Consider the following 12196-nt stretch of genomic DNA (forward strand, 5'->3'; position numbering starts at 1 on the left):
TGAAGACCGATACGTACCGTTGGGCCGAACTAGTAATATTAATTCTTCAGAGTGAATCTCGCAGCTGGCTTTGATGAACATGACAACCTGGTCATGAGTATAGTCAGATATATCCCTACCATTGATCAGTACAACTTGATCACCTTCATTGAGTCGTGGGACACAAGTGTCTGCCTATACATGATAAAATAACAAAAGATTTACAGTCACTTAAATCAGACTTGTATTTTTCCCCACATCATGAGACACTAACTACTTTTAAACAGTTTTAGGGTTTTATACTGGCATTTTATCAATATGTATATATTAATGAAGTGATACTCCATTCATGCAAATTTACTGAACCAAAAATCAATAGAAAAGTATACAGTTAATGGTAGGACCCTGAACAACATTGATGCATAGAGGCATCTTGAGGTTCAAGTCCAAAGCTCCCTGAAATTGGCCATGCAAGTAAATAGGGTGGTAAAGATGATGTATGGCATGCTTGCCTTTACTGGTTGGGGATTGAGTACAAGAGTCAGGATTCATGTTGCAGCTTTATAAGACCTTGTTTAGGCCACAGTATTGTGTCCAATTTTCTGGTCACTACATTAAAGGAAGGAAGTGGAGGCTTTGGAGAGGGTGAAGAAGAGGTTCACCAGGATGCTGCCAGGATTAGAGGATATATGCCATAAGTAGAAGCTCGAAAAACATGGATTGTTTTTTCTTAAATGCTAGGGCTGAAGGGAGACTTGATAGAAGTCTATAAAATTATGCATAGATAGGGCTGATGGTCAGAATCTTTTTCTCAGAGTTGAAATGTCTAATACTAGAGGGCATGCATTTAAGGTGAGGGGGAAACATTCAGAGGCGGTGTGAAGGGCAAGTTTTTTTTGACAGTGTGGTAGGAATCTGGAACATGCTGCTGGGTGAAGGCAGATAGAATGGGGCAGTTAAGGGACTTTTGAATAAGCAGATGAATATGCAAGAAATAGAGGGATATGAATCAAGGGCAGGCAAAAGGGATTAGTTTAATTTGGCGGCATGTTCGGCACAACATTGTGGGCTGAAGGGCTCATCATGCTGCACTGGTTTTCTGCCATGTGCCAATCTTCTGCTTTTTACCTATGTCCTTGCTCACTATTTATATCCAAATAATTATCCACTGCCCTCTTGAATGCCTCATTTGAACCTGCTTCCCCACATTTCCAGGTAGTGTACACCATATCCTAACTACTCACTGCGTAAAAAAGGTTTTTCCTAACATCATCCTGGCTTTGTTTGTTATCATTTTAAAATCAATGTCCTTGAGTTCACTGTTCTTTTACAAACAGGAACAGCTTCTCCCTACCAACTCTATCCAGCCCACTCATGAATTTGAAAATCTCAATCAAATCCCCTCTCAGCCTTCTTCTCTCCAAGAAGAAGGATCATAACTTCTTCAATCTATCCTCATAACTAAAGCTTCTTGATTCTGGGACCATTCTTGTAAATCACTTCTCCACTCTCTCCAAAGGATTCACATGTCTTCTACAACATGGCACCCACAACTGTACACAGTTTCAGCTTCTTCTCAGGGAACACGATTAGAGAGCACCACAATTTATAAAAGAGTACACCTAAGATGTGAATACTTACTTATACCCACTGATAAAAATAAAGAGCTTAAATTACATTTCCAAAGCTTCCAAGATGACCAAAACCTCTTTTGAGCTGATGAAAGGTGCAAGAGCAAGGCACTATTGCATGCAATTAGTAACTAATTTGTCCAGAGTAAGAGTTTCACAAGTAGCATTGAAGATGAACGAACACGTAACGCTTAAGTGGTTTTGGATTATGGTAAAGTATTGGATAAAACATCAAGACTCTGTCTTTACAAAACAGGGTATTTTAAGGTCCTCTTAACAGAGAAATACAACTTTTCCATATCTCATTTACGACAAAAACTTTGATAACTAAACATTCTCTCAGAAACGCAATGAAGTGTCATCCTAGATTATGTGCTCAGAACCATTTTGTGGCTCAAGTACACAACCTGATACACTGTTCCTGGATACAAGGATTAGCCATGATATTTTATCGCTAACCACAGTCAGAGTCCCCTATGCTATCAATGCCTGTGGATTTGACTACCTTAAGTTACACATCATGTTTCTCTGATTCTTTAAGAATTCCCTATGCTTTCAATAGTTTGAGATTCAACAAATAAAATTCCTTAAATCAAATGTTCCAACAATCAAAATTAATCTACATGCTTCCTGCCTTAATGGATAATTAAGAAATGGAGGAAATCTGCTAAGTTTCACAAACTTTAATGAGCAATTAATTAAGACTTTTTAAGTGATTGTAAAGATTACATTTTGGTTCTGATATATTTAGCTTTGATCCTGTTAAAAACAGAATTGCTTTTAGATGAGATGCATGAAATGTATTTGTTAAGGAAAATCTCATGGGATTAAATGAGATTAGCTTTTACATAAGCAGATATAGTAGTTATGGAGTTTTACATGATTGTGTTTATGTCCAGGTCTATTACAGCAATTACAAGCTACAAAATCTGTTTTTTTTCCGTGTCTTAAATCAGATTCTGTGAGATCCATGAGAAGGATCAGTTGAAGGCTTTCACTGTGTCAGAACTGCTGAGAAAATATTTCACGCATTACTTTATAGACAGCTACTCACTGGTGTTCCAGGTGCCACTCTTGATACTATTACTGGCATTTTCTGATCAATACCTCCCTGTAAAAACAAAAAGGAGTTGAATTTTCCCTGAAAGGTAAATGAACACGGTAAGCTATTTATTTCCAGTTATGAAAATGGGCTACCCAAAAGATATTTAATGTAGATATTGCAATATTCTTCTACAACTATACCAGGATCTCACTTTCTAGTAAAATAAATAATTGATATGCATACGTAGTTACAAACATGTTCATTTTACATTTTCCAATATCTGTCAGCAAAATCATGCACATAATGAGCATTATTTGGGTTGACTGCAGACTTTGTTTTTGATGGGAAATGACACGTAGATCTATACGTATACCGATTTTTTTTATCGTATAACCTAAGACTGTAACAATACATTAGTCTTCTAACTTGACTGAGATTGTGTTTTTTTTTAATGTGTTCGTATTCTAAGATTTTGAAGGAGACACAGCAAACATTTAAAGTGGGATAAGGGAAGGCAGATACAATGGGAAGACATTTGATTGCACAAAAAGTGTGAATATTCAATAAATCATTATGACTGGATTCAACAACTCAACCTGTATTACTAATTTTCACTAAATACATAAGAAAATATCCTTTGAGCCCACTGTGGTCATCATACTTGATTTAAAACAGGGAAGCTTCTAATAACTCAATAAAACTAACCTCTGCACCAGCAAACCCTCCTTGAGCAAATTCAATAGTCTTCGCAACTTTCTCATTTTACAATACTTCCTTATACATTGTTTACTTCTTATACCTTCCATTAGGTAGAATAAAGGAACTTTTTTTACCACAATGGCTGAGTGATGTTTAATGTGCAAGTCAAAGTGTTCACTGTTCCTTTTCTGAGGAAAATATTTAATTTCCTGAACCCTTCAAAAAAAAAAAGATTTTTCTGGAAAAAAATGTACTAAAATAATCACATTCCAAACACTTTCTCAACCTTGAATGTGACTGTATGCTTTTGTGATACCTAAATTTGAAAAAAATCAGAATAGTTGATGCATTTCAATTGCACAAATGAGTTTATTAATATAAGCAAGGTGTACCTTAACATTGAAACCAAATCTCCCATTCTCATCCGCCTTCATTCTTATCAGAACGAGATTGTCATGAGGGACAATACCATTCGGCTGAAAAAAAATAAAAGTAGGATATCAGATCATACTAAAATGAATGAATATCCATTCAACATCAAAACAAACTGTTTCAGATACTGGAAATCTGAAATAAGAACAAAAAAGCTGGACATTGCATATCAGGCAGCATCTATGGAGAGAAAGAGTTAACACTTTAAGTCATTTGAGAGCCCCTCTCAGTTTTTCTGTGAAATGATATGATTATATCCATTATGTTATTCTGACCTCTAAGTACCTAAATTATACTTCAGTCATGCCAAGGCTTGCAGGATGTGGAACCTATATCCACACTACTATCCTTTGAAGTACATAGTAGCTTTCAATAAGATCACTTCTCATTCTGAGAAAATTGAGAGGTGATCTCATTGGCATGGTTTTCTCATTGTTTTCATACAACAGTTCCACCATCCCAGGAAGAAGTCTGATAAGCAATTGTTGCAGTTCTTCTATGTTAATAGCATTCTCCCTGTGGTAAAAGGTCCAAAATTGCACAGAGAAAGTCTGAAAGTTTTGTAAAATTGAAGACTTCAGCTACTCCTGTAATCTATGCAAATCTTGTGAATCACTTGTCTGTTGCGCTTCACGATATCTTTCAGCAACTTATTATCTAAAAGAAATCCCTTTGTACATCTACACTTTCCAACCTCTAATAAAGAAATAACTTGCATATATCTGTTCATCCGACCAAACTGGACCGCCTTTCATTTTTCAAGATTACACTCCATTCTTTTGCCTCCAGATCTCCATTCTTTTGCCTACTCACAAAATCTGCCCAAAATATTTGACGTTGCATTGCATCTTCCTTAAACCAAATATTTCCAACCTAGCTTTGTGTAATTTGCAAACCTGGAAATATTACATTTAGCCCCCAAATCATTGATATAGACTGAGATAGCTGGGGACGAAGTATCAATTCTTGAAGTTCCAACTAGTCTCAGCTTGCCAACATGAGAATGACCAGTTTATTCCTACTCAAGTTGTTCGCCAATTCCTAATTCATGCCAGCACATTACTTCCTATCCCTTGTGTTATGCTAAGCAACCTCTTGTGGGGGAGTTTATCTAATTACGCTATGACCAACAACCCCCAGTTATTAAAACTGTCAGTAGCATCTTCAAAACATTCAACAGGATCATCAAATACTATTTCCCTTTCATGAAACTAAAGAGATAATGCCAAATCAGTTAATTATTATCCAAATGTCCACTTATTATTAAGCTACTATAGCTTCTAGTATTTTTCACGATATTAATAAAAGATTAAAAGCTCTGAACTTCTCAGTTTTCGCTTTCCCTTTTTTCTTGAATAGAAGGGCGATATTTTCTGCCTTTTAATTTACAGTATCCATTCCAAAAATGTATAAAAAATTTGGATGATGATCAACACTGCATCCACTTGGGAACTAATCAACTTTCAGTCCCAATTATTTCTTCAACACAATCTACTAAAATTAATTTCCTTCGTATCCATATTATCCCTAGTCCCATAGATCTCTAATTCTGGGCATGTCATTGTATCTTCCTCAGTGCAGATAATCACCTTTAGCTTCCCTGCCATTATTCTATTCCCCATTATAAATTATCCCTGATGCTGTCTGGACCCACATTTAGCTTTGCCCAAATTTTCCTTTTTACATGTATTTATATTTTATTCTCCCTGCCAGTCTCTTGGAGCTCCTTTGCTGTACCCTAAGTTCCTCCCAAACCTCAAGCTTACTACTGTTTCATGTAACTTTATAGGCCTTTTCTTTTAAGCTTTAGCTTTTGTTATTAATCACAGCTGATTTTGAGCTTTTGTACCTTGAAAGAATGTCTTCTTGTTGTGAACAATATAATAATTCTTTAAAGGAGAAAGTGAGGACTGCAGATGCTGGAGATCAGAGCTGAAAATGTGTTACTGGAAAAGCACAGCAGGTCAGGCAGCATCCAAGGAGCAGGAGAATCGACGTTTAGGGCATTCCTGAAGAAGGGCTCATGCCCGAAACGTCGATTCTCCTGCTCCTTGGATGCTGCCTGACCTGCTGCGCTTTTCCAATAATTCTTTAAAGACCACTTATGACTTATGTATTGTCATATCTCAATGTATTTCCCAATCCATCTCAGCCAAAGTATTTTTTGTTAACTTGATAATTTCCTCTATTCAAATTTAACATACTGGTTTTAGATTAAGCTACATCACTTTTAAACAAAAATATTATGGTCATTCATCCCTAAAAGCTATTTTACATCAAGTAGGAGAGTGCACTGAGGAAAGGAGATTGGTAAACTCAGTTGCGTTCTCAGCCATAGAGTCACAGAGATGTACAGCATCGAAACAGACCCTTTGGTCCAACTCGTCCATGCTGATCAGATATAACAAACTTATGCAGCACGCACATGCCAGTTGCAGCTTTTGCAGTGTGTTTTGAATTTAGCAACAAGAGATCGATTTCAGTTAATCGCACAGTCATTTGTTTTCCTGGTGCCCACCATCAGACTTAACTGTTTCTCAATGTGGAACAACAGCGTAGAATTGTTCGTGTACAGCAACTCTCTGATCAGGACTTGATGCACCTTTGTCTAGGAAGTCTGGCAAGGAAAACTAGAATGCTTTTAATCAGTCTGGTACCTAAGTAGATAACCCCAGCAAATGATAGAAAGACACAATGGCAAATAAGATGCCAAAGAGTGATAGTGCCAGAATACAACTTGTTTGTCTCCATGCAGATCTCAAAAGGGTGTGTCATAGCTGACCTTACTCACTTTGTTGTCATAGAACGAGCTCAGATTTAACAGCTTTATTGGGCAGCCAATTTTCCACATCTTAAACAGACTGCCTCTGCTCATATGGTTTAATGCCTTGTTAAGATCAATGAAGGCAATATATTGTGGTCTCCGTTGCTCATTACATTTCTCTTGCAGCTGATGTCAACTGCAGATCCTCTAGTTCTGAAATCTCACAGATTTGGCTGTGCTCCAAAAGCTAGAGTTTCCAAACGAACCTGTTGGACTATAACCTGGTGTTTTGTGATTTTTAACTTTGTACACCCCAGTCCAACACCGGCATTTCCAAATCAGGATTGGTGTGGATGTGTTCAGCCACTTGTTCTTGTACAAGATCACACATTCATATTCTGGGCACTGACACAAACCTCAACCAGAGACAGCAGGTCCTGTGGATGCCAGAGGGCTGGTTTCTATTTCCCCTGCAAGGTATAGCATCAGCACCTGGAGGTTTGCCTATGGCAAGCGAGTTAATACCTTTGTTAAACTCCTCCAATATGGGTTCAACATGGAGTTTTTCCATGATATTTAAAGCTTCCTCTGCAAGTGTTCTCCCTGGAATACAACTCAAGATAGTAATCAATTCATTCTCCAAATGGTTATCACAATCAGTAATGATTTTCTTTGCATTTATTTTCAGTGGAGCTGTTTTCCTCATTGATAGATCGGTTGTCTGAGAGATTCCTTCATTTGTGCCTCAGGCATTCTGTGATGAAGGATATCTGGATATTCTGATAAAGTTATAATCAGTAGTCACTGGTGAATTACTTAACAGCTGATTGGACTTTAAATGGCTTTTAGCTCATTCAGAGTCTGCTTGCTCAAGTCTCTCTTGTAACTGAGCGTGGATTCCTTGGTTTCAATGATTGGTTCAATCAGATTATGATGCTATGTTTGACCTGATCAGAATTTTTCTGCCTTGTTTTCCAAATATTCAGAGCGCGGTATTGTTGACAGCATCTTGGCATTCCTACTTTGCTTCCGTGAAAAAGCTGGAGCACACCTTCTGTTTGTTTTAAAATATGGGTTAGCAGTCTAGCTTGCGTTGACACAGGACAGCACTGCTACTCTGAATTAACCATTTCAAGTGGTTCATCCTATGGATGATCCTGGTGAGGTCAGCAAATGATCGGTATTGCAAGTCTTGACAATGCTGATCAGATTCACCTCAGGCCAATGCCCTGATTTTGTATGTTTCAGGAAATCTTGTCATGTGGTCTGTTCTGAAATGCACTGGTTACACAAAGCTTGCGGTAGAAGCTTACCGCAGGTATTCTGTCTGTTCTCATTTGTCTTTCCCAGGCCAAAATGTCTGAGGAAGGCGGCCCTCACATCCATTCTTGCACTTGAATCACTCAATAAACATGACTTGGGGATTCTGCTGATTATAGTGTTAAGCTCACCAAAGAACTGTATTTTTGCCACTCATGGAGCAGGATCATGACGTTAAGCAGTCCTAAGAGTTGAGCGCGAGATGGAGAGAACATGTTCCTGACCATTTGTCGTGTTCAGTTTTCAGAGTGGTGTTCCCTATAGCAAGGCCGACATGTTGTTCACAGATTTTCACTGAACCCTTCCATTTCAAGATACAAGTTTAAATCTTTCTTGCATGTGTGACCGACCAGCTGCAAATGATCAATTCCATACACATGGTTCTAACTTTCCAAATAGCCAACTGGAATGCTGGGATCTACATTTCTCCACACACCCCCACCCTCTCAGGTTGAGTCCAACAGAATGCAAAGTACAACGTTTGACACTATCTTAGTGGTGGGAGTTGAAGAGATGGCATATTTTTACATCAGTCTGCTATCCATAGGCTGAAACTGAGAAACAAACTAAAACAAAAGTGGAAAGCTCGCCAATTCTTTTTCTCCCAGACATTAGACACATCACACTGACCAGATGGACACATTTCTCGGAATGTTTGCGACCACTGTAAATCATACTGTCAGCTGTTTTTCAAACTACATTTAGAATGAAGCAGACACTGCAGTGTTTTAATAAGCAAGTCAGTTTAGATGACTAAGATTTTCATTTTGAACCATTCTAACATGAACTGTTTAAATTCAGAATATCTTACTGTAGATTTTTCTGTTGCAATTGGGCCATCCAATAGATCTTGAAAAGGAGGGTCTAATTCCAGCTGGCATGGGTTGGACTGTGTTGATGTGACTTTTTTCTGCTTTGGCGGCAATGCAGGTGGCTGTCCTTCTCCAGCAGTCTCCTGACAGCTAAAAGAAAGTTACACTTTAATGCATTATGTCATCAAGCAGAATGACGCTTTCCTTACACCTCTATAAAGTGGACTTTAAACAGAACCCCTATTAGAAAAATAACACTATTACTTTACAAGGAGGGGGGGGGGGATATGAAGCACAAACAGGAGGAATTAAGTGATCCAATCAAGAGGACGTAACAGTAAAAAGAAAAAGTAACAAAAAAAAAGAAAAACAGAGAAACCCTGAAAACTTTCAGCATGTCAGTCAGAATCCACAGAATAAGATCCACCTCAGGAAATGTGATCTTGACTGTTCTCTCCAAACTAGAGGGACTCTAGCATTTTGTTCACATTAATTTTTCAGTACAGATAGAAAAATGTTGAAGCATAACTGAGCAACCTTCTAAAGAACAATGATTGTTCATTCCCTGATGATTCGGATTCAGAGAAAAAGTTCAAATCAGTTTAAAGGATTTGCATTACCTCACTCAAATTGAGCAAGCAGTCAAAGGTTCCTGCTATTGGAATTAAAAGTGGTTAGGAGGCAAAGGATGGGTTTAACAACATTAAACTAAAAGAAAATGTGCCACATCAGGCATCTGTATGTGGTCTAGTTTGCTGTGCAATATGACAACTAAATGTGCACGTCACACCATCTCCATTTGGGACAATGTGCTATGTTTTTATTTTGCATCTTGTGGTGAAAGTTCTATTCCATGCACTGCATAACACAAAAACTGTGAGCTTCACTTATTGCTCCCATGCAGTGAAAAACTTCAATGATCTACCAACAAATATGCCAACAATTTTAATTTGGTACTACATTTCGCAGATGAGAAGAATAGAACCTCGGGCAGTCCCTTGGTTATCAACAGGTTTTCTTCCGGAGTCTGCTTTGTGAAAATGCTGCTCCTTTAACAAGGTTATATTGTCCTTGGTATTTTTCAAAAGGGGTTTTGAAAGGCAGAGGTTCTGATTTGTCTGGTGTTCAGCCACTTTGATTATGGTTCACACATACTGCTGGAGGCAACAATCAGGGAAAAGGACTTTCAAAAATTTTCAAAAAACACTTGTACAATGAAAGGGGAGTTGCCAGTTCTCCCAGTTTAGGGAGTTCTCTAGTTTGGTTTAGTTTTAGCTGGCGACCGCAAGAAGCTGAAAAAAGAGAGGTTCCATGTTTCAGGAGGAGAAAGTGAGGACTGCAGATGCTGGAGATCAGAGCTGAAAAATGTGTTGCTGGAAAAGCGCAGCAGGTCAGGCAGCATCCAAGGAGCAGGAGAATCGACGTTTCGGGCATAAGCCCTTCTTCAGGAATGAGGAAGGTGTGCCAAGCAGGCTAAGATAAAAGCTAGGGAGGAGGGACTTGGGGGGAGGGGCGTTGGGAATGCGATAGGCGGAAGGTGGTTAAGGTGAGGGTGATAAGCCGGAGAGGGAGTGGGGGTGAAGAGGTCGGGAAGAAGATTGCAGGTCAAGAAGACGGTGCTGAGTCAGAGGGTTGGGACTGAGATAAGGTGGGGGGAGGGGAAATGAGGAAGCTAGAGAAATCTGCATTCATCCCTTGTGGTTGGAGGGTTCCTAGGCAGAAGATGAGGCGCTCTTCCTCCAGGTGTCGTGTTGCCATGGTCTGTCGATGGAGGAGGCCAAGGACCTGCATGTCCTTGGCGGAGTGGGAGGGGGAGTTAAAGTGTTCAGCCACAGGGCGGTTGGATTGGTTGGTGCGGGTGTCCCAGAGGTGTTCTCTGAAACGTTCCGCAAGTAAGCGGCCTGTCTCCCCAATATAGAGGAGGCCACATCGGGTGCAGCGGATGCAGTAAATGATGTGTGTGGAGGTGCAGGTGAATTTGTGACGGATATGGAAGGATCCCTTGGGGCCTTGGAGGTTCCATGTTTCAGCCAATGATCCCTAGCTAATCCTCTCTGGAATCTCTCGCTACAGTAAGAACCAGTGTTTGATTTTACCTTTTTTGCCAAGGGATGTGTTTATGGGATGTTGCAGGAAATGGGAACAGCTCTTTGTTAAATTACTGGGGAAATCAAATTGGTCGGGTTTTCAAATAGTGGTTATTCTGAATTCTGCTTTCTTTTGCTTGTGCTTCATTTGGTAGTCTGTAAACAAGTTCTGTTTTGTTTAAAAACGAGTGGTTTGACCAGCTGCATTGTTCCTGGAATATCCACCTTAAACCTGCTTAACAACTAGAAAAGTTAGGGTCTGGGCTACCTTCTTGAAATGTTTTGAGCGGGTCTGGTCTGGTCCATAACAGTTTTTAAGTTGATTTGTATGTAAGTTAGAACACAATGTAGGACAATGTAAAGCAGCCAGTTGTAAGCACAGGAAATATTTCAGGTCTTTAAAATTAAAACCACGTATGTGAGTGCGTTTGTAAGCATGAACATTTGTAAGTCGGACATTCATAAATCAGGACTCCCGTATTTCACAGTTCACAGTTATGAGTCCCTCGGAATGCAATCAAGGCTCTAGGCTGAAATTGCATTAATTTTCAGGGTTCTCTTTCGCTCAAAGCTCATTTGCATATCACTGAATAATTTGCATTCAAAAATTGAATATATTTCAAAGTGGTAACTTGGTACAGTTTATTAATTCAACGGAAAATGAGATTATCAAAAAATGTATTTTAGTGTACCAATGAGTACCTTGCATTTCAATAACAGAAAATAATGAAAACCTGTACTCACTCGCTAACTACATCAGTTACAGTGGCTAATTTCATTAAATTAAAAACTTTAAAATGTTTTATTAGTGGTTTGCAGCTGTAAAATAGGCCACATTTTTGCCCATATTTTATTCTGTGCAACTGCTAATGGATAACACAGCAGCAACCAAGGCAGAAAGCGAGGAATATTTTATCTATCCCCCAATCTATTGATTTTGGTATTAGATCTAACATAGCACATCTTAAAAACAGATTGGTCTAGGTTAATTCACATGAAAGGAGTTAACAAAGAAAAAAAACTTTGCTACATATAGTACATACTTGTGAGAAAAGTTTTTTTTCTGCAGTTTATTACTTCCTTCCTCTGGAAAAAAAGTGCACCCCTTCACATTAGCATAACATGGAGGTTCAAGAATCAAATTTTAACTAAAGAGTGTACTGCTTTATATTTATTCAGCAAAGTTTACATTCATAATGAATGGTTGGATAAAAGCAGCTTATTTTACAGTATTGAAACTGTATTTAATGCTTTACCTGCAGAAAATCTGCTTAATGATGTACATTGTGCACTGGTTACATTATTGTAACGAGTCATGTTTACATTTCTTTCCAATTGAAATACATTGTATTACTTTTGGTATGTAAATAGTAATAAAAGAGTAGCATATATATTTCGAATATCATTCAACAGAACGTTTTTGCACA

General features: G+C 38.5%; 1 protein-coding gene across 5 annotated transcripts in view; it reads right to left on the reverse strand.

Annotated features, from left to right (window-relative positions):
* Positions 1-12196, reverse strand: part of ptpn4a (protein tyrosine phosphatase non-receptor type 4a) — a 363683-nt gene that overhangs the window by 50979 nt on the left and 300508 nt on the right. For all 5 annotated transcript variants that reach the window (XM_087989323.1, XM_043694230.2, XM_087989326.1 and 2 more), the window contains 4 exons: positions 8682-8832; positions 3747-3830; positions 2665-2721; positions 18-174 (listed from right to left, as the gene is read on the reverse strand). In XM_087989323.1, the coding sequence (XP_087845449.1) occupies positions 18-174; positions 2665-2721; positions 3747-3830; positions 8682-8832 (449 nt within the window). The remainder of the gene's footprint in view (positions 1-17; positions 175-2664; positions 2722-3746; positions 3831-8681; positions 8833-12196) is intronic.

Source organism: Chiloscyllium plagiosum, unplaced genomic scaffold, assembly GCF_037043375.1.
Source record: "Chiloscyllium plagiosum isolate Xiang-an unplaced genomic scaffold, Cpla_swu_hap1 HiC_scaffold_7, whole genome shotgun sequence".
Taxonomy (NCBI): Eukaryota; Metazoa; Chordata; class Chondrichthyes; order Orectolobiformes; family Hemiscylliidae; genus Chiloscyllium; species Chiloscyllium plagiosum.